This window comes from Magnolia sinica, chromosome 11, assembly GCF_029962835.1.
Source record: "Magnolia sinica isolate HGM2019 chromosome 11, MsV1, whole genome shotgun sequence".
NCBI classification, from domain to species: domain Eukaryota; kingdom Viridiplantae; phylum Streptophyta; class Magnoliopsida; order Magnoliales; family Magnoliaceae; genus Magnolia; species Magnolia sinica.
Window position 1 is genome coordinate 67,849,482 of NC_080583.1, and position 26,534 is coordinate 67,876,015.

Here is a 26,534-nt window from a genome sequence, read left to right on the forward strand (position 1 = left end):
CCGCTCCCCTCGTAGCCATGTAAGTTATATTAAGTTATAGTGATCCTAGTTGCAGTGGGACAATTAGACTATCACATCCATTGATCTTGAATTTTCCTCCTGTCCACCACATATTTCACGGGCAACTTCTACACATCACACTAAATATGACAACTATTAATCATTTGATCAATGCTCTTTAATATGGACGGTCAATATTGCTTGCACAAAATGGGTCCAACCAACAATCTGGTCCATCTTTCATTAAGGCCCATCGATTGGTAGCCTATGAAATGTGTTCTGGACTTATTGAACGGTTCCGATCAATCGATTGAACTGTCCAACTGTCCAATGCAACTAGGAGCACTATAACCTAAATGTAACGGCACAAAAGGAATAATAAAAAAAAAAAATCAAAATTCTAACGAGGAATAAAAGGGTGCACCGTAATAATGGTGCACTCGCGCGACCAACGTTTTGGCTGTCGCACTTGCAACGTGTTAGCCCCATACACAAACATATGGTTGGCATCCCATCCCCATTTATTATTTTGGTGTGGTCCACCTAATCCCCATTTATGTATAATATTTTTCTCGAGAGACTAGAATCGAGCATATCACCTGATGGACAGAGTGGATTTTACATATACAATCTTGTGGGCACTACAGAGTGCAGGTTTCTAGTGCACTGTGTGTTTGAGAAGTATGGCTAAAAATGGTGGTGAACTATCACAAGAGTCCATTTCCCGTTTAATTCGCGAGAGGATTAGGTGCGCCCCCAACCTTACCCAATGCGGTGAGGCCTTGACTGTGGTGCCCACCTTGATGTCTGTATTGTATATCCACACCGTCCATTCGTTTTTCCAGCTCATTTTAATGTATTATAATATAAATAAATAGATTCAAATCTTATGTGGACCACACTACAGGAGAGAATTTTGACTGACCATTAAAGACTTCTCGAGGATACAAAAGTTTTGAATCAAGTTTATATTTGTTTACTTCCTTTCATCCAGATATTTTTGATCCTATCAACAGGTTGGATGTCAAATAAATAATACTGTGGGCCCTAGAAATTTTTTAATGGTGAAAGTTTAATCTCCACTGTTTCCCATGGTGTGGTCCACTGAGATTTTTAACTGCTTGATTTTTTAATAATATCTAAAAATAGTCTGAGAAAAACGGATGGACGGTTTGGATATAGATATATAGATCAAGGTGGGTCCCACGTTCAGGGCCGCGTACCGTGTTCGGTATGGCATGAGCCGCACTCTTAAACCACTCCCATTTAATTCCCTGACGAAGCAAAGCATCATTCAACGGTCCCATTTTCCAACTAGCCGTTACAATCTCTCTCTCTCTCTCTCCCTCTCTCTCTCTCTCTCAGAAGAAAAACCCAACTCTCCCTCAAAAACACTTATATTTCTCCCCATTTTTCCTTCTCCACAGAAAATCCCACCTATCCCATTGCAAGAACACCCCATTTCTGGTGCATTTCCGCCCGATTTCAGGCCCAAAATTCCAAATCCATGGCCCTAGAAAAAGACACAATTTCATTTCAGCCCAATACCTCAGAATTCTTCAAATCGCCAGAAAATTCCAACCCTAATCTCTCCAATGGAAGAAGCCCTCTTCAGAAATCCGCCAAGTTAAAGAAATCGTCCAGGAAAAACCCGATTCGGGACAAACCCCCGACTCCGGAATTCTGCCCTGTTTCAGAGAAGATCAGTTCCAATCTCTCTAGCAGAAGCCCTTCGACGAAATCTGTCTACTCCGAGACAGTTGGATCCGTAAAATCGAGGAAAGCTTCTCCAAGAAATCCTATCCGCATCAGGTCTCCTCCAAATACCATTAAAGAAAGGAAGTTCATCACAGCCAAGAAGAACTCAGAGAAGCGGACCGCAGCAGCCGCCTATGAGGATCTCCGCGCATCACAAGAGGAATTCATCCGGGCCGACGGGCTCGGAAGAGAACCTAATGGATTGAAGACCAAGGATCAGGCGATCATGACCGTCCAACCATCATCTGAAGCAGTAGAATGTGGGCCCTTGACGGAAAAATCAGAAATCCAAGAACCCGATGATTTTGGGTTGCCGAATGAAGTGGGCACTTTGAAGATGAAGAAAATACGGAATAGGCTGCTTGAAGAAGCACGGAGCAGTGTTCCAGATTCGGGGTCTGGAAGAGTGATGCATTTGGTTAAGGCGTTCGAGAGCATTCTCTCGATTCCGAATTCCGCTGGTTCGGAGGAGAAGGAAGCTGTAGAGGCTGAAGAAAACAAGAAGGGAATGAAATGGGCATTGCCAGGCTTGCGAGTTAATGTCGACCAGACTGAGGTTTGTTCATCTTCTTTTTCGTCTTCTGACCTTTGCTTCGCATCAAAGAGTTTCGACGCAGATTCGGGGGTTTCTTCTTCAATCGACAGCAGCAATGGAAGGTTAGTATTGTACAATTCTTGATCGAAAAGAGAGTTTCTTGTCCAAGAGTGGGGCCCGCCTCTTGGTGGTCCACAGTCTGATGGGAAATTTCCCAACATTTCTGTCCATCAGACGATCATGGCTATCTGGTTTATGGCTCACAGAAGGAGAATTGTAGCCACTGGTTGACATTTAAAAGGGAAAAAGGATGGGCTCGATCCGGCAGTTAGGATCATCTGATGGATGAGATTTTTGGAATCCATGATGGGGGCTTAGTACATCTGTGATTTTGATTTCCGAAGGTAGGCCCCACATGTACAGTTTGTTGGGCCACACAAATTTCTCAACTGAACAGTGTATATTTCTCCATCTTTTATTGGGTTTTCAATGATTCTCACATTCTTTTTCTCTCAAGCTTTAGCATAGGGAGCAGGACTTCAGGCCGAGAACGAAGGAGCCGACGAAATGTAAGAATTCAATCATTTTCGTTCCTTTTTGGTTGGTTTTTCTTTTACGGTACAATGGAGATTAGGGGTGTCTAGAACTGGAAACTTTCCTGTTCTTTTTTTTTGTTTCGATCAAATTTTGAATTCATGTGCCTTTTTCAGAGCTCTGACTCAGGAAGAACTTCTGGAAGAAAGTGGGATAAACAGCTGAAGGTCACCAGCCAACAGCCGTTCAAGCTAAGAACAGAGGTTTCCCTCCTTATCTAAACATATGGAACAAAATACCAACGGCTATGTTTCCTGTATAAAATAAGATTAAATGAGGGGTTATATGATCCTTGGTCCAAGCATGTATGATGTCTTTCAATAATTTCGTACAAGTGGGCTGTTTGACAAACATCGCCAGGATTTTGAAAATCTCACAATAATATCGCAACATGCATACATTAAATGATATTATTGTGATATTTCAAAACGTCGGTAGATTTTAAAATAACGAGTTTTTATTGCAAAAATGATTTAAAAAACCTTAAAGAATTTGTTACATAAACATATATTTAAAATTTAAATATAATTATAATTTAAAATAAGTATTTTAAAATATTTTTATTTTTGGTGAGATTTTCCCAATAATATCTCGAGAAAAACCTCAAAAATTTTGAGAATCTCTTGAGAAATTTACAACCATATGTATGGTGGTGTCTGTGGATTATTTTGTATGAGTTGGGCCAGGGTTTGTTGCTTTTGGCATTTATCTCATGGACCCCATTATAGATAGACCATTCCCCAAAAGTTTCCTTATTAGGGGAAGTGTTGAAGTTTCTATTGATACCTGCTTGGAAATGTAGATGGGGGATGTGTTATTGTAGGGAAGTGTTGAAGCTTCTATTGATACCAGCTTGGAAATGTAGCCTTGGTGATGGAACATCTTGCTGTAGACCTTTTGGTTTTTTTCCAATTTCTTACTTGCAATTATGTGAGATCATTTCATGGTTCTCATTTCAGCAAAGAGGAGGATTTAAAAAGGAAAATATCTCGAGAACCACCCCCCCTTCCCAAAAGGAAGAGAGAGAGAGAGAGAGAGAGAGAGAGAGAGAGAGAGAGAGAGAGAGAGAGACTCCTTGAGAAATTTCCAAGCATATGTACAGTGGTATCTTTGGATTATTTTGTACAAGTGGGGTCTAGGGTTTGATGCCCTTACCCCACTATGGACAGATCATTTTCCAAAAAGTTTTCTTAGTAGAGAAGTGCTAAAGTTTCTATTGATACATGCAAGAAATGTAGCCTTGGTGATGGAATGTGTTATTGCAAAATTTTGGGGTTTTTTTTTTTCTTCCCAATTTCTTGCTTGCAATTTTGTAAGATCATTTCATGGTTCCCATTTCAGCAAAGAGGGAGATCCAAAAAGGAAGAGTTCCATAAGAAACTAGAGGAGATGGTCATAGAGGAGCAAAAACTACGGATACCAGTTGCGCAAGGTCTACCATGGACAACAGATGAACCAGAGGTAAGGGCCTCATTTTGTTTATGTCATGTTTGGGGAATGCAATGCACCTCTTTGGGAAGCAGTGGATTCAAAGACAAAGTGTTTGCATTTTCTTTCCCCTTGACAAGGGCTTTTCTTTTTCAAAAAGTCAAATGGAGGGAAAAGAGTTTGCCTCTAATGTGACTTTTTAATAGAAATTTTGGATTAAAAAATTTTCCGTTTGCAAGATCGCAATCCAAACAATTTCAAATGCAAAGGAAAAAACATTTTCTAGGACTTCTCTATAGTAAAACAAATAGGCACAAAGGGTTTGCTTCTCCTAGCACTAGTGTCAATTTACCTCCCGCTTATGTTACAGTTTTCTTTCCTTGCAATCCTCTAGTTTACATTCAATCCAAACAGGCCTTTATGGTACAGTCGCTTTACCACTTCCTTAGAAATGGCGATGAGACTGGCAGGCTGCCCTCCATTTGGCAATATCTAGGGCCTTCCTCCAAGAGTGGTGGCTTTGGTGGTTTAGTTGGTAATGACAAGGTTCTCACTATTGGCCATCTACAAAATAAAAACATTCTAATCATGAACGTGTGTTTCTGATGGATGCATTATTAGCGGATCATTTGTTTATTCACTCCAGTTGTTTGGAGGAGATTCATGGTCCTCTTTGAGGTGGTCCAATTGCAATCCGAGCTTGGAATTGGAGTGTTTATGGCAAAAAGGAAATCTTGCCTTGTTGGCAATAATCTGGTTGATTTGGAAAGAATGTAATACCAAGGTTTTCAAGAACAATTCATAATCAACCAATGTTGTGTTACAAAAGATGAGCAAAAGGGTGCTCTAAGGCAATAGGACTAATGCTTTTGCAGTTGTAATGGAGAGGCAATGGGGTCGTGGGATGTTGTTTATTAATTTCCAAAAGGAGCATGACCTAACAGCATCATCCTTTTCTTGTTATGCTCTGTGGTGTAATTCCTTTTTGTTTGGTGCTAATGAGATGCTTATACTACCAATAAAAATAAATAAATAAATAAAATGAAAAGAAAGAAAAGAGAGAAAAAAAAAGGATCCGTTTTGGTATCATTGCCATTTGAGATTCAACAAACATACAGTTAGCTAGCACAAATTCAGAGATCTCCAAGATTGGATGATCCCAAATAACACTTTGGTGCTAATGAGATGCTTATACTACCAATAAAAATAAATAAATAAATAAAATGAAAAGAAAGAAAAGAAAGAAAAAAAAAGGATCCGTTTTGGTATCATTGCCATTTGAGATTCAACAAACATACAGTTAGCTAGCACAAATTCAGAGATCTCCAAGATTGGATGATCCCAAATAACACTTTGGATTCTTTTCAACTGAATGTGGTCTGCCGTTGTATTTTCTTGTTAACTTTCAATTCCTAGATTGGGATCATGGGGTGTTGTTTATTAATTTCCAAAAGGGGCATGAGCTACACCAGCATCCCTTTCTTGTTATGCTTTGTGGTGTAATTCCTTTTTCTTTTTTGGGGTGCTAACGAGATGTTTATACTACCAATAAAAATAAATAAAAGGAAAAGAAAGAAAAGAAAAAGATCCGTTTTGGCATCATTACCATTTGGGATCCAACAAACATATAGTTAGCTAGCACTAATGCAGAGATCTCCAATCTCCCAACTAACCTTTGGACTCTTTTCAACTGAGTGTGGTTTGCCGTTGTATTTTCTTGTTAACATTTAATTTCTAGGCCATTGTTTGGTGAGTTAGGATCTTCCAATCAAAGAATTTTCAGGGCATGCCCATTCCCCCATCCATAGTGGAGCCAATTGAATCAATGGTCCGGATCACCGAACGATGGGCTGATGTGTACGGGATTCTAAAAGTCATACTAACTATACATTTGTACAATTCCTCTTCAGAGAAATGAAGTCAAGGAGTAATTAACATTGATTTTCTTTTTGTTTTCCTTAACTCATTGATTATAATCAACCTTTGTAATAGACTACTACATAGCACTTGATTGTGTACGAGATTTTTTCCTTTACTCATTGATTGTAATCAACCTATGTAATAGTAATGCAGGGGCATTTTCACATCGGGCTCGAGTGGGGTTACTTGTCAGATGTAGGGGGTGGGTGGCCTGTGTGAGGTTCCTTTACTCATTGATTGTAATCAACCTATGTAATAGTAATGCAGGGGCATTTTCACATCGGGCTCGAGTGGGGTTACTTGTCAGATGCAGGGGGTGGGTGGCCTGTGTGAGGTGGGTGGCTCATGTGAGGCGGTACCCATGTGATTTGGGGCCCACGAGGGGGGTTCGGTTGAGATCCTAACCCATGCGATGTGGGGCCTAGGCTATGAGATAAAATGGATTGATTTGCCATGCTCTAACAGTTCGAGCTTTTAGAGCAAGTGATTAATTGTCCTGTCCTGCATCAAATAGACTACTAGATAGTGTACTGGATTCTCAGTAATAGTTTATTACATTGTGCCTGTGGGAGTTCTATGCTCTCATTGCATGTCCCTAGCCCAGATAAAGGAGGGTTGGCGGTTGGTGCCAGAACTTTCATCATGAATCCGAACAATATAACATTCCAAACTCATGCAAGGACATAGGTATGGGCCCTTGGTAGAGTGGAATGGCAGAACACGATTAATGTAGTCCAACCCCAATTGATAAGGCTTAGATGATGATGATTTCTTTTCATTTTCCTTAAGAGTGTGATCTTATTATGAACTGAGTGTCTGGCTGTGTGGACATGCACGTGTGTATACATACACATGCATTCAAAGATAATGCAATTTGCAGCTATTTGCTGACCCTTAAATGTCGATTATTTATTACGAAACACTTTTTTTTTAAAAAAAATAATATATATTTGTTAGCTTAAGTGTTCTTCATTTATGCTCACTTTAGTGCTTGGTGAGGCCTCCGGTGAAAGAAATCACACAACCTGTTGATTTGAAGCTTCACAGCGATCTACGTGCCATGGAGCGTGCTGAATTTGATAACCATGTAAGTTTCTAAACGTACAAAGAATACTCCTGTTATTTGTAAATTTGCAATAATGCTCAATCATGAGAGGACTGAAATGTTTCTTTATATTTGCAGATTGCTGAAAAGTCATCCTTCATTGAACAATACAAATTGGAAAGGGACAGGCAGCAAAAGGTATGATAGATGACAACACACACACACATATGCACAGAGAGAGAGAGAGAGAGAGAGAGAGAGAGAGAGAGAGAGAGAGGAATGCTCACCTGCGCACCTTCTTACATGAGCACCTGTGCGCACCTTTGCACATGTGTCATGGGCACAGAATCTGAATGGACCATGTGATGTGGCACCCCTTGAAACCTTTTGAGCCCAACTTTCAGCCTGATCCAAAACTCTAGTGTGTCATAGCAAAGATAAATGCAAATCAAGGGAGGAAACTGTTTTCTTTTTCCATGGCCCACCAAAGTTTTGTATCGGGCTGAAAGTTGGGCTTGTGAGGTTTCAAGGGGTGCCACATCATGTGGAACATTCAGATTCCATGCCCATGACATGTGTGCAAAGGCGCGCATAGGTGCTCACGTAAGAAGGTGCACAAGTGAGCATTCCTACACACACAAGGGGTGTTCTTACATGGCATCGATGGTGGTACTGAGCTATTGTGAGGCCAAGAAGTGTTTTTATGACGTTTTGTCCAACAGGTGCACCCCACCATGATGGTCAGACACCCCAAAAATCAGGCTGAACCAAAACCTATACAAAGTGAAGTGTTGTGGGTCCACCTGATGATTTGATTGGCCTAATTTTGGGGGCATTCCGTCATTATGGTGAGGCGACACTGTTTGACAGGTCAGGAGACATACACATACCATGTGGGTCCCCCGCCACCACTTGAATTTGGAGGTCTTTTTGGCAGTTTTATGCTGTTTTCTATGGGATAGCCCTCCTGGTGATTGGATTGGCCTGATTTTTGTGTTGGGTGAAAACCATGGTAGGATAAACCTATTGGATGGGTTCGTGTAATACATGCACCACACAGGCCCCAATAGTGGTGGTATCATTACCATGTGCATATTCTTCAAAAACTTCATAAAATGTCATGGCAATTTTATCATTACCATGTGCATATTCTCCAAAAACTTCATAAAATGCCATGGCAATTTTATATGATATGCACACTCTAACTTATTTGTATGTTTAAATAAACAAGGGTTAGTATAAAAATGGTGTATGCAAATCAATCAATTAGGGTGGGTCTAGATATCACCTCCCAAATGTAAAACATGTTGCCTTGTGCTTCCTTTGCAGTGGGAAGAAGAGGAAGAGATCAGAAGGTTGAGAAAAGTGCTTGTTCCAAAAGCTCAACCCATGCCTTATTTTGATAGGCCTTTTGTTCCAAAAAGGTAAGTGTTCATCCCCTATTATGTTAGGGGTTTTCCATTGCTAGAGTTTCTCCTTGACATGCATGGGCTTATTGGACCTGTTGATCTAGATGAGCACAACATGCATAGGCCAAGCAGAAAAAGTCAAGGAATATTGGGCTCTCTTAGCCATTGTATCAATGCTTTCCAATAGATGGTTTAAGAGTCATTTGGATGTGTGGATAAGCACATGCAAAGGGAAATCTCCATGTCCATGGATAAGTTTGTCTTGGACTTCAATGTATGTTGAGATTTTGTGTTTGAATGTCACCTCTTGGGGAGTCCTATTATTGAAGAGTGTACACCAACATGGAAGCGGATTGCGTCCTGCCCCCACCTGGACAGACTCAGTCGAGGTAGGGCTATTTTAGGATATGAACCCAAAAATGAGACAGATCCAAGGCTCAAGTGGATCACATGGTGGGGATTGAACGCCCACCATAAAAAAAAAAAAAAAAAAAAAAAAAAAAACTTCTTAGGAGCTGCAGAAGTTTTGATCAAGCTGATATTTGTATTTTCCTTTTCATCCAGGTCTATGTGACCTGATGAACAGGTTGGATGGCAAATAACATCACGGTTGGCCCTAGGAAGAGGTTTCAATGGTGGGTGTCATTATCACCATTGCTTCCTGTGGTGTGGTCCACTCGAGCCAATCTGCCTTCATTTTTGGGCTCATACCCTAAAATAAATGATTTGGAAAAATGGATAGATGGTGTGGACAGAGTCCATCCAGGTGGGGGTAGGATGCAATCCACTTCCCAATAGCATATGCTGGAGTGGTGGTGGGCATGTTTGGGCCCTATAATAAGTTGGTCCTAAAATTTGAACATGCTCCCATGTGCACAAGATCTGGGCCCTGTAATAAGTGGGTCCTAAAATGTGAACATGCTCATGCGATGTGCATGAGATCTGGGCCCTGCTCTCCTAAAATCCGGGCCATGTAACATTGGGTTGTTCTATCTACCAGAGCACAGTCGTAGTATATATGAGAGTAGAGGGTTTATTGTGGAAGCCTTCTATGGACAGCAGCCTCCCCCTTGGACACCACAATATTCAATTTTAGTGGACATTCCTATCTAATGTACACCTCCATCTTAATGAATGCTGCATCCAAATGCTAGAATCCTTGGGGATGGACATCCATGTTTTAAGTGAAGCTTTTCATGCCCAAACAAATCTGAAAACCATTCCAGAAGGGGAATGGGCATCAGTCCAATGCAATGGGATTTATGGGCAATTAGAATTGTCCAACGATTGCGATTTATGGCTATGGTCCATCCAGATAGGTTGAGCAGTCCTAATCTCTAGTTTATGGACACCTGTTTGTTGAAATAGGACCATTGGATATTTTTCATTTCTGTTCAATAAAGTCCAATTTGATAATCCGATAACCAAACATGTTTTGATACATGGAATCCATGCGGAAGTGGAAACCATTTTCCATTGAAAATAGTTGCATTGTTTGGATACATGGATTCCACACAGCAATCTTTGGCACAAGAAACAAGGTGACTGTTTGAGGATTTCACTGGTTAACCAAACAGCGCTGTATTTTTAGAATCGTATTTCCTATAGGCACCCTATTTTTGGAATCCATGGAAATTATCTTTGGTCACATTGCGTTATCCATGGAATCCAAATGGAGTTCATGTATCCCAACACTAAGAGTAATTTTTGGTTCACGATACATATAATTTGGGAACCCATAATTTGGACAGTTTAATCTGAATTACTACGTAATTAATTGTTAAGAGCTTGCTTATCATCACTGGCACTCTGCCATAGTATCAAAGTTTTTCTCTTTACATTTTGGGAAGGGAAATAGCATGAGAATGCACTGAAGCAAGCACAAAAATCAGGGTGGGAGTGTAAAAGCAGTAGCTGTATATCTTTTATTGATTTATATTTCATTTATTCTATAGGTTGAAAAAAAAAAAAGATAGAATCTAATGGTTTTGCTAGAATCTAATGGTTTTGCTCTTTTGTTATTGTTGCTGTTGTTGTATTGAAGGTCAGTGAAGAATCCAACCATCCCAAAAGAGCCCAAATTGCATAACCCTCAGAAGAAGATGAAGATCAAAGTCTTCTCATGTGATGGCATGAACAGCCTTAACGAACCTTAACCGTGCTTATCTTCATTGCTTATGACGACTCTTCCCTTATTCATTTATTTTTTTCCTGCATAATCAATGGCATAATTGCAATGTTATCGACCGTTGGATTGTTGTAAGCCTAAATTCTAGTTGGGTGATATGTCCAAAGGTTGTGTAGAGTGGTAATATGTCCAAAGGTTGTGTAGAGTGGAATGATAAGCGTAATATGTGCAGATGGGCTAGACATTCATTGAAGAAATGGACTGTTTAGAATTATTTCTTTTTTCTTTTTTGTTTGTAATCATCCATTTTCCTCCTATGTGTGGACAAGCTCGATGAATGGCCTGATTTTGCACAAGTTTGCTTCATTAGCATGGGTGGTGCTGCATCTGATTCCCTGTGGACGCTCGCTCCCAACATTTTTCGCATACAAGCGTGGCCCGGCTGATGAGTGGATCAACCTGTTTCTGAGACCAGGGTTCTCAGTGTGTGCTCTTGATCCCTTCAACTCCACATTTCAAGTGAGAGGGTATGCTTAGCATTGGTTTTGATACCTTCATATCGAAACGGCCCAAATAGTGGGGAGCTACCACAGATTGTCTGTGTACTCAAAAGGTCGGATTGATTAGACAATCCTGGCTTTGATTAATGAACATTTTTTTGTCTGTTTTCGAGCGTTTACTATTTCCATGCAAAAAACCGAATTCACATTCTAGGGCCCATTTTAGTTGCAGGTTGTGCCAGATGAATGGATTGGATGGTGTACACACCACAGTAGGCCCCATATAACTAACTAATGGTACACCTCATTCCAATTGCTCATTCCTGTGTTGTGGTCCTACCTGAGTTTTGGATGGGCCTGATTTTGGGATCGAGGGGGTGAGTGTGAGGCAGTTCACTTGGACGATCCGGATACATGCTAAATAAAAAATAAAACCTGAATTCTACGTCTTATTTTGCCAAGAATGCTATGCGCAGAACGTGTTGAGACGCAATGACATCATGCACAGCACATACTTGGATTTCACATTTTACAAGTGGGCCTCATGTTTCAATAATCAAGGCCATGGTGTCTAATGTCTTAAATATGTAATAGAGTCTATTGATGTCGTCTACAGACCACTTAATTTCACTGAGCGTCTGTCGATGGGATTTCATTGAGCAGTTGTCGATACTATCGACAGATGCTCGATCCCATCAAGAAAATCTGAAAAACTTCTTGTTGATTGTTGAACGGTTTTGGAGGTTGCTACTTGATGGCATCGAAGGTTCTTCGATGTTATCGACTGGTCCTTAATGGCTATCGATGCCATCTAAGGTCCCATTGAAGGCGTGCGCAGAACTGTATAAGTGTGCGATTTGTTTCCTATTCTGGTTATGATAGTATATATATCAGGTGTAATTGAGATTAGGGTAAGAATTAGAGTTCTTTAAATGTGTTTAAGGGTTTGAGAGGATTTTGAAGAGCAAAGGCTAGGGCTTTTCCTCTTAGAGCTTTGATCGGTAAGGTTTCATCTCTTGTAACTTCGTTTTTCATAGTGCATTCTCGTTATGCCATTGTTTTCTCCTGCAAGGGTTTTCCATGTAAATTTGGATTGTTCTCTAGTTGGATGTATTTGTACGATTATAATTATCTTGTTTGATTCCTCTTTGTGTGCTTCTGTGAGTCCTAACAAGTAATATCATAAAGATAACGTTGGTAAGTAGATTGAATTTGAAGACAATGTATCTATGACATATAACATGAAGTTCGATATAGAGAAGTATTCCGAGAAAAACAACTTCAAACTATGGAAGGTGAAGATGAAGAGCATCCTAGTTCAGCAAGGATCAGAAGATGCACTTTCACATGAAGTTCGATATAGAGAAGTATTATAGAAAAAACAACTTTGAACTATGGAAGGTGAAGATGAAGAGCATCCTAGTTTAGCAAGGATTGGAAGATGCACTCCTTAGAGAGTAACCAGAAACTATAAAAGAAGAAGAATAGAACAAGTTAGATCAAAAGGTCACTATCTGAATCTAGTTGTGTCTAACGGATAGGACCTTCTATAATATAATGAGAGAGAAGACTACAACAGATGCATGGGCGAAGTTAAAGAACATTTATGCAAATAAGTCTCTTGAAAATCGTTTGTATATAAAGCTACAGTTGTTTAATCTAAAGATGACTGAGGGGGCTAACGCCTGACATTGAGGCCCGCATCAGTAACTTCAATAGCCTCATTTGCAAACTATTTGATATAGATGAGACGATGAAAGATGAAGATCAAAAGGTCCTTGGAAAGCGACCGAAAACTGTGAAAGAAGAATAATGAAACAAGTTAAATCAAAAGGTCAATATCTCGATCCAGTTGTGTCTACAGATGAGGCTCTCTATAATGTTATGAGAGAGAAGACTATAATAGATACATGGGTAAAGCTAAAGAACATCTATGCGAAAAAGTTTTTGAAAATCGTTTGTAATTGAAGATACAGTTGTTCAATCTGAAGATGACTAATGAGGTTGACATTGAGCCCATATCAGTAACTTTAATAGGTTCATTTGCAAACTATTAGATGTGGATGAGACAATGAAATATGAAAATTAAACATGCATTCTATTGAATTCTCTTCCGGAATCGTATAAGTCGTTTAAAAACTTTGTGCACCGGTAGGATGACCTCTTTATCCACCAGTAGGATGACCATTAGCATTGAGACTATTATCTCAGCCCTTCAGTCGAAGGCGATAAGAAAGAAGAGCGGTGACATGGGTGTTCCTACAGATGCATTGGTTACGAGAGGGAGAAATTCTAAGCGGGATAGTGAATCTTTACGATCGAGATCCAAATCCAATGGCAAGGGCAAAGACAAGCTGAAGTACTGGAATTGTGGCATGTCAGGGCTTATTAAGAATGATTATCAGAATCCTAAGTCTATGAAGGAGAAATCAAAGAATTCTTCCAGAGAGGCCAACATTGCGGAATCCAGTAAGAAAATGAGTGGTAGTGACGTGTTGACCGCATCAAAATCCAGGTATTTCAACGATAAATGGATTTTAGATACAGGGGCTTTGTATTACATGACCCGTCATAGTAGTTAGTTCACCAGTTATAGTGAGTGCGATGGTGGTTAGGTGTTTATGGGCAATGACAATGCATGTAACATGGTCGGTATTGGATCGGTATGCATCAAGATGTTTGATGGCATTGAGTGTATCTTGACCGATGTAAGATACATTCCTAAGTTAAGGAAGAGTCTACTATCTCTGAGTGTACTCGAGGCACTTGGGTGCAAATTCACCGGATTCGATCGTGTCCTTAAGGTTTCAAAGGGTGCACTCATAGTCATGAAAGCACAGAGGAATGATAACCTTTATAAGTTGATCAAGAGCACTTCATCGAGTAGAGCTACAACGATCGCGTTTGCACGTATGTGGCATGCACGTGTAGGCCACATGAGTGAAAGGGGCATGAAGGTACTTTCTGACCGTTGTTTAATTCCAGTTTTTAAAAGCATTGATTTTAATATATGCAAGCAATGCATATATGGTAGACAGTCAATATTGTCTTTTAAATCTGGGAAACATATTTGTATGGAGATTATGGATTACGTGCATTTTGATGTATAGGAGCCATCGCCTGTAATTTCTGGTGGAGGATCATCATGGTTCGTTACGTTCATTGACGACTATTCCAGAAAGGCATGGATCTATTTTATGAAAAATAAATTCGAGATTTTCACCAACTTCAAATAGTAGAATGCACTGGTGGTAAAACAGTCATGGCGAAAGTTGAAAATGTTAAAGACGGATAATGGTGGAGAATTCACTTTTACGAAATTCAATTAGTTTTGTAAAAATGAATAGTGTGGTTGAGTGGATGAATCAGACTCTCTTAGAAAGGGCCCGATGCATGATGAGTAATATTGGGTTGGGCAAGATAATGTGAACTGATGCCGTTAACACAATTTGTTACTTGGCGAATTGGTCACCTTTACGACTATTGATTGTAAAATTTCAGAGGAAGTGTGGAGTGGTCAGCAGATAAACTACTCGGGGTTGTGAGTATTTGATTGCGATGCTTACTTTCACGTATTGTCAGTTGAGAAGGATAAGCTGGACCAAATGGCTAAAAATGTACATTTTTGTCGGTTATGGTAGTGGTGTAAAAGGATATAGGCTATATGACCATGTCATATGAAAAATCATCCTTAGTTGTGACGTTAAATTCGACAAGGGATCCTTATTCCATAAAAATGAGCACAAGGAAGTGGAAAAGTCAGTTGTGGATATTCAGATAGATAAAGATGACACATAGACAAAGGGACATGAGTAGGTGAAGTAGCCACCTATGAGAATGAATCCGTCAAGAGATCGTAGGTTCCTGGTGAGATACAGGGATGACTTAAATGTTGCATTTACCCTCATCACGAATGAGGAAGATCTGTCTACTTTTCAGGAGGTTCTTGACGATATAAATGCCGAAAAGTGAAAGGTAACAATGCATGACGAGATAGAATCCTTGTACAAGAATGAGACATGGAAGCTGGCAGAGCTTCCTATTGACTATAAAGCGATCGGGTGTAAGTGGATCTTCAGGAAAGATAAATACAAGGTAAGGTTGGTCGCGAATGAATATGCTCAGAGAGAAAGTGTTGACTTCAATGAGGTCTTTGCACCTATGCTGGAGCAAGTATTTATCATATTCGTATTGGCGCTGGTTGCCCAATACAATCTTAGGTTGGAACAAATGGATGTGAAGATTGCTTTCTTGCATGGGGAATTGAAAGAGCATATTTACATGAAGTAACCAGAATGTTTCAAAATACAAGGGGCAGAGAACAATATTTGTAAATTGAAGAGGTCATTGTACGGCCTGAAACAGTCACTTAGGCAGTGGTACAAGAAATTTGATTATTTCATGATGAGTCAGACATTTACTGGGAATGAGTATGATCATTGTGTCTATTTCAAGACACTGAGTAATGGAAAGTTCATTATCTTGGTATTGTATGTTGATAGCATGCTCATTGTCAGTCATAGCATGTTTGATATTGATATACTGAAGGCTTAGCTATTAGGAACATTCGATATGAAAAATATGAGGGTTAGAAAGACGGTTCTCGGCATTAACATACACAAAAATAGGAAGAAGAGCAGGGTATGGTTATCTCAGGTTGAATATCTTGAGAATGTATTGGTGAAGTATTGGATGGACAAGATAAAGCCGATCAGCGTTCTCCATGTAACTCATTTCAGGCTTTCTTCTTAACGGTGTCCTGAAACAAATGAAGAAAAACAAATTATGTCTCTTGTGCCTTATTCGAGTGCGGTTGGCAACTTGATGTATGCCATGGTCTGTACAAGGTTGGATATTTTACATACGGTGGGTGTTGTTAGTAGATACATAACTAACACCAGTAAGCAATGACTACTTAAATACATTCGAGGTACGCAGGACTACGTCTTGACATTCTGATAATCATGGGACAAGTTAGTAGGCTCTATGAATTCAGATTATACGGGAATGTGGATAATAGAATGTCTACTTCGATTACTCATTCGTGTTAGCGGGTGGAGCGATCAATTAAATGTCGAAGCTTTAGTCTGTAGTGACTCTTTTCACAATCGAAGCTAAGTATACGCCAATAACATACGCATTTAAGGAAGCAGTTTGGTTGAGGGGAATTATAAGTCAGTTGGGGCTTCAGCAGTAGGCTGTGCCAGTTAATTGTGATAGCGAAAGCACGATTAATTTGGCAAAGAATTCTCTTTATCACTCACGTACTAAACATATTGATGTTCGTCATCATTTTATCTCATAGGTGCTTAAGGAATGGAGCGTAGCTCTTGAGAAGATCCACATAAGCATGACTCCGGCTGACATGCTTACGAATGTGGTTCATGTAGAAAAATTCAAGTTCTGTACAACTTCTAGGGGTCTGGCAAAGAGAGAGTGAAGATAGAGTGTGCAAGAGAAGTAATGATTGTGGAACTATGATATAGACAAAGTAAAGATGGAGGATCAAGTATGGCAAAAGAGCAATAGATTGTGAATATTGAAGACATGGTGAAAATTGTTGTCTAATGTCTTAAATCTGTCTGTAATAGAGTTTGTTGATGTCATAGATAGAGTGCACGAGAAGTAATGATTGTGGAACTATGATATAGACAAAGTAGAGATAGAGGATCAAGCATGGCAAAAGAGCAATAGATTGTGAAGATTAAAGACATGGTGGAAATTGTTGTCTAATGTCTTAAATCAGTATGTAATAGAGTTTGTTGATGTCATTGATAGATTACTTGATTCCATTGAGCAATTATTGATGTCATCGACAAATGCTTGATCCCGTCGATAAAATCTAAAAAATTTCTTATTAATTTCTAGAGAGTTTTGGAGGTCGTTACTCTATGGCATCGAAGATTCTTTAATGTTATCAACGTATATCGAACTGCGTAAGGGAGCAATTTGTTTCTCATTTCAGTTGTGGTAGTATATATCAGGTATAATCAAGATAAGAATTAGGGTTCTCTAAACACGCTTAAAGGTTTAAAAGGGTTCTGAAGGGCAAAGGCTTGAGCTTTTCCTATTGGAGCTTTCATCCGAACTGTTTCATTTCTTGTAACTTCATTTTCATAGTACATTTTCTGTTTCATTTCCATGGTACATTTTCTGTTTCATTTCTATAACTTCCTTTTCATAGTACATTTTCACTCTGTGCTGTGATTTTTATTTTTTATTTTTATAGAGTTTTTCCACATAAATTCATTACTCTAACTGAATGTGTAATTGAATGTGTTTGCGATTGTGATTATCTTGTTTGACTCCTCTCTATTTGCTTATACAAGTCCCAACAAACCATCGATCTGTCAGGCGCATGGGCAAGCTCTACAAATATATCAGTCCTTACAGACTATCGATCTGTCAGGCCCCACGGGCAAGCTCTACAAATATATCATACAGGAACATTCCAGCCACCAATCATGGGCCTCTTTCCAACTGAACATTAACCATTTCTTGTGTTTCTTCTTGATTATTTATTTGCAGGCCAGGCCACAAATTAAAAGATGAATTCTTCAGACGAATAGTAGCATAGCTAAACCATGGCCCCACTAGCATATAACTCAAAACATTAAGAAGCGTAGGTTTGTTATGGTGTGGAAAACAAGTACCGTCCAGCTATGCATATAATTCCCAACATTCTTGAGCGTTGGATCTCTTAGTCTGCGTTTGGTTACATCAAAATATCATGCTATTTTCATGATTAATCAGTATTTCGTGAAATTTGGTGCAACCAAACAAACCCACAAGCACAATACAAAATCAGAAACACGGCAACAGAACCCCCACATTCCCAGTTGAAAGTGGGCATTTTCCTACCACATATCCATAATAGATCCGTCCCATTTCAGGTTCGGGCCCACCAAATTGTTCTGCATCCCAACTTACGTCCACAATACACAGCTCAGGCACATTGACCAGAAACACTCATCCCATAATCCAAACCATGGATTCTCCCTAGTATGCACCCTGATCAGAAGCACCCAACCAGTGTTAACCATGGATGGCAACGACACTGCCGCTTGATTAATTGACAGATGGCAACCAAACGCGCCTCATACATCCAGCAGCTTTTTACACATGCATGCACCTTGAAAAATTGGTACTTGAGGTGAATTTTGAATGGTATGTTTGGGTGCCATTTAAAAATGAGTTTGTAGTAGAAATAACAGCAATTTATATGAGATCTCTAATATGTAATTGATGTTAACCAAAAATGAGATGAATACGCTTTTAAGTGGCCATCCAAACATGAATCACTGTTTGGTCGATGCGTAAAAACAAGTTCATCCCATTTTAGTTTTTTAATCATGCCCGAGAGATCCTGATCACCATATAACCACTGTTAACTAAAAATGAGATGAAGGCAGACACCAATAATGAGGAATGGCAAAAGGCAGTCCAGCAACAGACAGCACTCAGGGCCATTGATCTAATGGGTCTTGCCATTGATGTAACGTACTCCAAACCCATGGAATCACCAGCCATTATTTCTTTAGGCAGCAAAGTCCATCGACAATGGAAGAAATTCAAATCAATGACTAGGTCACCAAACCACAGGACCACTTGTAGCATGTAGGAACTCAGCATGTGATGGGATTGAGGAAGATATGATAAAAATCCTATTCCAAAACCATCTTTGACATGCAAGGATGTGACTCCTAAAAGCTTCAATAACAAAAATCCTATTCCAAAACCATGTTTCATCCAAAAAAAAAAAAAACTAAAAAACTGAAATCCTTTGATAACAACATCCCCCACTAAATCTGAAAACAACCCTACAAAATTATGCTCGAAAAATAGCTACCTGTCCAAAAGCATGAGCACACATGCCCAAATCTGGACTCAAGGAGCAACGACAATCCGACCTGCAACTTGATCAAGATCACGCTGACCACTTGACGTAATTCTCCTCCCACTGTAGAACAGAATATTAAAAATAATTAAATTCAGTAATTGAACAGGTAATCTTCCGAAATAACTCCTAAAAGGGAGTGATTGACCTCCAAAATGATAGCCTTTCAAATTCAAAATACTTCTCAAAGTTCATAATAACCAGCAATTAGTGATTAAATCACAGTGGTTATTTTAATTACAGGACCTATTAGATCCTCGAGCGATGTGGACAGCATAATCAGGTTCAATTTGTACAAGTGATCCAGACCCCTCACCAAGAAAGAGTGGTATGAAAAAAGAGAAAAAAACTCAGTGCTCACCCTTTTGGATCAATGTCAATTATGTTCATGTTCTGCAACTGTTGAAGGATGTGACGAGCAATGGAACCGCTGCTCTTGCAGAAATGTGGTGGACGAGCCCCGTTTCTCTTACGCCCACCATAAATCTTCTGGAAACCACCGACTCCAATACCCTGCCTCAGATAGATCTTCCTTGCGATGGAAGCTGCAATGTTGAACACATAAACAGGATATTGGACAACATTTTCTTACAGGTCAACCTGACAAGATAATAATAACAGAAAAATGTATGCTTAATGTGAATATGAATTATTGGGTCCTGTGCCTCAGCAGTTGCACAGTTTGCTGAAGGTTTCAATACCACGCGAGGGGTCACCAATTGCTCTGCTTATCCAGAATGCTGATCAAATGGGCCTGAGCTACCACAAAATCTCTAATATCGGAAGGCAACATTACATTGACCCTTTGGTCCTCATTGGAATGCTGACCGTGGCTGCATTTCTCTTGACCATCTACAGGCAACTGATTGGATGGTTAAGATTTTCCAATCCGGGAGAATTTTGGGGCATCACAATCATCAATGGGACCCATTACCTCGATGATCTGGATCACCAAGCCATGAACCAGATGCACGATGTTGAAAGCATATTGTATCTTGAAGCTCAGAACCATATAATTGCTCTAATGCAACAGAAGAAAGGATAGAGGATCAATACCGGCTCTGATGTAATACCAATCCGGGTCATATGGAGCAAGCTCCTTGAATCTGGCAGTTTTAACTATATCTGTCCAGTGAGGAAGCTCAACCTATTCACAAAGGAAAACAACTGATGTCATTAAAAAAAAAAAAAAAACAAACAAAAAGTTCAGTAATTGCAATAACAACAACTGTACATTTCTATCTTCCAAAAAAAAAAAAAACTACTATGTTTCTCAGGGACTGGTGTCACGACAAATTACATGATACTTGTGTTCCCATTGTAAGCAGGACTAACTTGCTTTATGTCAAATAAATCCCATTTCATTAATCATCAAGATTCCAAAAAAAAAAATCTAACTGAAAAGCTATATCATCATCATGAGACTTATCCCAACTAATTTGGGATGGCTAAGAGAATCCCGTCCCACCATTCCACTCTATCAAGTATCAAGGACCATTACATAGGTTAAACCATATTTCATCAAGTCTGTTCTCACTAGACTTTAAAAGGAAAGAAAAGAACAAACTTGACTGATGATACCTTAAAACTCTTAAAAGGTTTAGGGAAGACCACCTTGACTGATGACGCCTTAAAATTATCAAAAGGCTCAGGATAGATCGCCTGAAGTCTTCTTGAAACAAGCTAGAAACCCAAAAGAACTCATTCATGCCCATGATTCAACCGTGGCAAGTTTTTTGAGGTGCATAAGATCCATGTTTTGTCTTGAGTTTTTAGTTTTCTTTTCGCAACTAAAATGACCAAATTTCTTTTCAACACTAGTTTTAGTCTTTTACCACAAACCTTTCCAAATGCAACAATTCAAGATCAATTTTCATATACCTTTTATCCAAACCAAGTTGCAAACCAGCACCATCACAAGACAACCAATGGTATCCAATGAATTTAAGCAAAGTACCAAACTTGTTCAGATTCAGAGTCAAAAGTGATCCTTCTCCTCGGGACCACTACAAACCTGCAAGTCTCAATGCTTTCAGGACAGTTATTTCTTTGTTCTAAAGATTAAGATCATTCAATCAATGATCTCTACCATTGACTAGAGCCTTTCAACGTGGGTAAACCCCAATCAGACAATTAAAATCAATTATTATGTAATAATTTTGGCTGGTGAATCATCAACTTGCTGGCTAATATGATATAGGTTGTATCAGCTAATACTGACGGCATATTTTCTTTTTCTTTTCTTTTTTAAGGGTAAATCTAAAAAATTATTGATAAATTTCTAAAAAATGTGAAGATCCCAAATGTGTATTCCTTTTTTTTTTCTTTTCCAAATGTGTATACTTTTATGGTTTTAGACACATTTGATAGCATAATGGGCCATTCTTTGGCAAGAAATCCATATGCTAGGTAGCATCAACTTGATCTACTCTTAAGTTGACTAAAAATGCCCTAATCAAACACGAATCAAGAATGATTTGGTGGACTAGGGTTCATTACATATAAATACAAAAGAAAAGGAGAAAGGACAAAAGTGATGGTTTGCCCCTTCTTCCGATAGTTCTCAAAATTGTCCACTCAAATGTTGTGTTTTGATCCCGTCCCACCATTCCACCCAAATGTTGTGTTTTGATCCCGTCCCACCATTCCACTCAAATGTTCTGTTTTGATCCCGTCCCACCATTCCACTCAAATGTTGTGTTTTGATCCTTTAAATGGGCTTAGATCTAGTTTAAGTTAGTTTCTAAGCTTCCTTCATGGTTGCAATGAATAAATAAGTGGAAAAACAAGAGAAATACTAAAAATAAAAACTTCCATAATGGACCCCTCATGGTTGTATCATCCTATAACAGTTGTATTTGTCCCACAACACTGCTGATACAGGCGTATCAGGCTATCAGCTGATACAGGCTGGGCTAATACATCCCTTTTTTACATGACAGACCAATTCACACCACGTACCGCAAAATGGGGAGGACTATTTCCTCTATGTAACAGCACATACAACCAAAATGTAACCATTTTTAATAACATGGTTAACACCATCCAATTAGTCTGATTTTTGGATGATGCCCCATCCACTATCATACCAAGGACTGATATGGATTAATGCATAGGCATGCCACATGTATTTTGAATGCATAACTATGGCTGTCAGGTCAAAGAGATCATTTTACTGGACCTTATCCAAAAATCTCCACATAAATTTTCATTTTTTCCTGGATTTTAAATGTAAGATGGACACTAAGTTCCAGCACCATTGATAACGTGCAAATAGCAGTGCACCTACCACCTGAAATTAGAATGGGGTGATAATTGCCCCCCCACCCATTACATTCTGTTTTCAATTTTTGGGACACAATTTGCAGATGGGAATGTTTAATGCAGTGCAAGCAGGTTACACCAAACATCCCCATGCAAAATGAGAACTGCCAAATGGGCATGGGAACATGCCCATTCTAGAGTGCATTCAAACATGCTGTAATGTATCAGTCAGTGTATAGTAATGCCCAAAGAACCAGGCCAATACAAAAAACAAGAAACAAGAAGATATTTAAAGAACTGATTTACAGATTTATAAGTACAGATCATGATAAAGAAAGTAACAATAACATAAGAGAAATGAACTGATTAAATACATACACTGCATGTGAATTTTCACATACAAACCCATCTCACCTACTATGTCAAATACGTAGGTAATGCAAGGGCATCTTCAGATTGGGCTCGAGTGGGGTGGAATGTGTGAAGCAGGGATGCACTCAGGGTGGGCAGCCCGTGTGAGGTGGGTGGCTCATGTGACGCAGGACCCATGTGAAGTGGGGCCCACGATGGGGGGTTCCGCGAGGGTCTGACTTGGGCTATGAGATAAGGGGATTGATTCGCCATGCTCTATCAGGTTGGGCTTTTAGAGCAAGTGGTTAGTTGTCCTATGTCAGAAGTTGTATTAGAGCAAGATGTCCCATCTCGTGTTCCAAACACCTCACCAGGGGTGATTAATGCCGATGCATTTTCACACAAGGCTCGAGTGGGTGGCCTGTGTGAAGTGGTGGGGCACTTGAGGTGCGCAGCTTGTGTGAGGCGAGACCATGTGAAGTGGGGCCCATGAGGGGGCTTCGGACGAAGGCTTAACCTGGGCTATGAGATAAAGGGATTGATTCGTCACGTTTTATTAGTTCGAGCTTTTAGAGCAATTGGTTAGTTATCCTGCATCAAAAGTGGTATTATAGCGGGAGGTCTCGTGTTCGAAACTCCTCACGGACCTCACCGGAGGTGATTAATGCAGGGGCATTTTCACACTGAGCTCGAGTGGGGTGGCCTATGTGAAGTGTGCCCTTCGAGGTGGGCAGCCCAAGTGAGGCGGCCACGCTCTATTAGTTCAAGCTTTTAGAGCGATCTTTTAGAGCAAGTGGTTAGTTGTCCTGCGTGGGCGAAAATTCAAGCTGGTTCACTCACAAGTGATCAAAACATCAAAATCAATGGACAAGCGTTGACTTGATTCAGCACAAAAGTACAGCCCACCCTAATGATTGGATTGGTCAGATTTGCCTGACTGGTAAAATTCATTGTTTTGGCTCATCTTTCACACTGCTTGGACGTAAACAAACATGACATGTTGGCAGGAAAGAAGGGGCGGTATCTGAAAGTTTGAAATGCAATTTGTCTACATGCTCACTTATACACAGCGATAGCCAGAAGCTAAAACATGGCATGTAAGGCGAAAACTGACACCACGAGATGATCACATACAGCCCATCAACGTGAATTTTCACATACAACACCATCTCTCTGACAAAAACATATTATGTGCAGGAGATCGTATCTGAGCAAAAGGTGCAGCCTGAAAACCAAGCTGACACAGTCGCTGGTGGGCCCCACCTGTACAACTTCATACATACACTTTCCTACTGATTTCAATGGGCCCCACCTGTACACTTTGATCCCACTGATTCCGACATGGTGTCTCACCCAATGAGTGGATCGACCTGATTTTAGCATCAGCTGATCTTCATGGTGTGGCCCATCTTTTTCACGGCTGAGTGTCATAGACATACAACACATCTCCAGGGGAAAGAATGCCTGTATGTGGAGGTTCCTATCTACAGATCTCAACATGGACCCAACTACAATGGTAGTTCATCACCATTTTCACTCATCCTCTTAACATGTGGAACACATGTACGGAAACCCAGATCCAAACCATCAAAAATATGGGGCACATCGTGTACGGACCATAGCGCGAAACTCACACCGATCGATTGATCCCAACCATCACATCAGTAAAATACCAACGGATGGATAAAAGCAGAAAAGTGAGAGGCCCAAATTCAACGGGATAAATCAGATGGTTACTATCATCCATTCATCCTGTTATTTAGGCCATGATTCATCCGAAATTAGGCCAGCGATTTGGACGGCACGGATTGTCACACAAATACGCGATGAATCATCGTAAGAATCTCATCTCTACATTTAAAGAAGAGAGCGATAAATCCAAACCCTACAATTCCAAAACGGAAAGAATGAAAGAAGAGAAAACCCTAAAATCTGCAAATCCAAACCCTACCATTACAAAACGGAAAGAATGAAAGAAGAGAAAACCCTAAAATCTGCAAATCCAAACCCTACCATTACAAAACGGAAAAAATGAAAGAAGAGAAAACCCTAAAATCTGCAAACCTTTCCAGAACGCTTGAGATGAGCTGAGTAAGCTTTCACGAAGTCGTGAGGGGAAACGTCCTTCACTGTTCTCGCCGCCTCCATCTCTCTGTTGCTGCTGCTACTATTAGGGTTAGGGTTTTTATTTCTCCCTTCCGTCCCTTCTTCTGCTGAAGGAGCTATACAGGTGCTTATATACGCCGTTCGTTACCCTACCCAACGCAGGATGCGGTTTGGCAAGTTACGCTGCCACCAGCCAGGTGGCTAGTGGTTGGTGCTATGTGGACCCCACCGTGATGTATGTGTTTTATCCACTCCGTCCATAAATTTTGAAAGATAATTTTAGGTCTTGATGCCAAAAATTATATAGATCTAAATCTCAGGTGGACCACACCATGGGAAAACAGTAGTTATTAAATGTGCACCATTAAAAATTTCCCAGGTCCAATGTAATGTTGTTTGACATCAAACATGTTGATTAAGTCATGCAGAATTGGATGAGGGGAAAAAGATATATCAGCTTGAGCTAACTTATGTAGCTCTCAAAAAGTTTTTAAAGGTGTGCATTCAATCAATACTGTGCGGTCCACTTAATATTTTGATCAACCTCATTTTTGAGCTCGTATCATCAAATGATTCGAAAGAATTGGTGAACAGAATAGATGAAACACATACATCATGGTGAGGCCCACGGAGCACCAACCATCGGCCATTTGCCAGTGGCAGGGTGAGTAGCTAATCCATTGGACACGGATTTCCTGCTAAAGCTTTTCGCGGAAGTTCCCGCACTGTGAACTTAGGTGGGGCCCGCTGTGATGTTTGTTAGGAGTCCACTCTGCTCATCCATTTTGTAAGCTAATATTAAGAGATTAGATCAAAATTGAACAGATTCAGAACTCAAGTGGGCTGTATTAAAGGAAAAGGTAGTTAGGGAAATTCCTATCGTTGAAACTTTCCTAGGGTTAAGAGGGATGTCTACATGCCATCCATATTGTTAAAAACGTCAATCCTATGGGATAAACTGAAAGCATAAATATTAGCATGATTCAAAACTTCTATTGCCCCATGAGTATTTCAACTATGGACATTCAATTTTCATGTTTTTGGCGCACTTGAGAATTGTACATGGTTCATTTTTGTCCTTATGTCTAAAAATAAGCTTACAAAACATATGGATGGTAAAGATTTATCACAAACATTCCAGCGGGCCCCACTTGTGTTCACCGTGCAGGACGGCTTTCACAGGAAATCCGCGTCCAAATCCGTTCCCACCACACGTCCAAACGTGGGGCGCGGATTTCCTGAGAAAGCCTTTTGCCACCACGGAACCAAGTGGGGCCTATTATGATGTTTATGAGAAATCCTTCCTATCCATCCATTTTTTGAGTTAATTTCATTATATGAGACAAAAAATGAACCGTATCCAATATTCAAGTGGGCCGAAAACGTGATACTTGAGCGTGCACACGGTTGAAATATTCATAGGCCAACATAAGTTTTTAATTATGTTAATATTTGTTTTTTCAGTTCATCCCAGTAGGAATGACGTTATTAACGGTATGGATGGCATGTAAACATCCCCGTCGAACCAAGAAGGTTTCAGCAGTACAAATTTCCCTAACTACTTTTTCCTTTAGTACTATCCACTTGAGTCTTCGATCG

General features: G+C 39.9%; 2 protein-coding genes across 3 annotated transcripts; one reads left to right on the forward strand and one right to left on the reverse strand.

The window, feature by feature from the left end:
• Nucleotides 1–1,323: 1,323 nt before the first annotated feature.
• Nucleotides 1,324–11,155, forward strand: LOC131219279 (microtubule-destabilizing protein 60-like). Of its 2 annotated transcripts, none has more exons than XM_058214348.1 (8): nucleotides 1,324–2,415; nucleotides 2,811–2,862; nucleotides 3,004–3,090; nucleotides 4,229–4,348; nucleotides 7,224–7,322; nucleotides 7,419–7,478; nucleotides 8,610–8,704; nucleotides 10,734–11,155. In XM_058214348.1, the coding sequence occupies exons 1-8, from the start codon at nucleotides 1,508–1,510 to the stop codon at nucleotides 10,843–10,845; spliced, it is 1,533 nt and encodes a 510-aa protein (XP_058070331.1). In that variant the 5' UTR covers nucleotides 1,324–1,507; the 3' UTR covers nucleotides 10,846–11,155. The 2 variants fall into 2 exon arrangements, with proteins under 2 accessions (XP_058070331.1, XP_058070332.1); XM_058214349.1 differs by having other exon boundaries at nucleotides 1,325–2,415; nucleotides 2,817–2,862.
• A 7,803-nt stretch (nucleotides 11,156–18,958) lies between these two features.
• On the reverse strand, nucleotides 18,959–25,019 carry LOC131219280 (small ribosomal subunit protein eS19-like). Its single transcript, XM_058214350.1, has 4 exons — nucleotides 24,894–25,019; nucleotides 20,271–20,361; nucleotides 19,576–19,759; nucleotides 18,959–19,277 (listed from the first exon to the last, which is right to left on the reverse strand). Exons 1-4 carry the CDS (start codon nucleotides 24,975–24,977, stop codon nucleotides 19,205–19,207), a joined length of 432 nt encoding a protein of 143 aa, XP_058070333.1. The 5' UTR covers nucleotides 24,978–25,019; the 3' UTR covers nucleotides 18,959–19,204.
• Nucleotides 25,020–26,534: the final 1,515 nt, after the last annotated feature.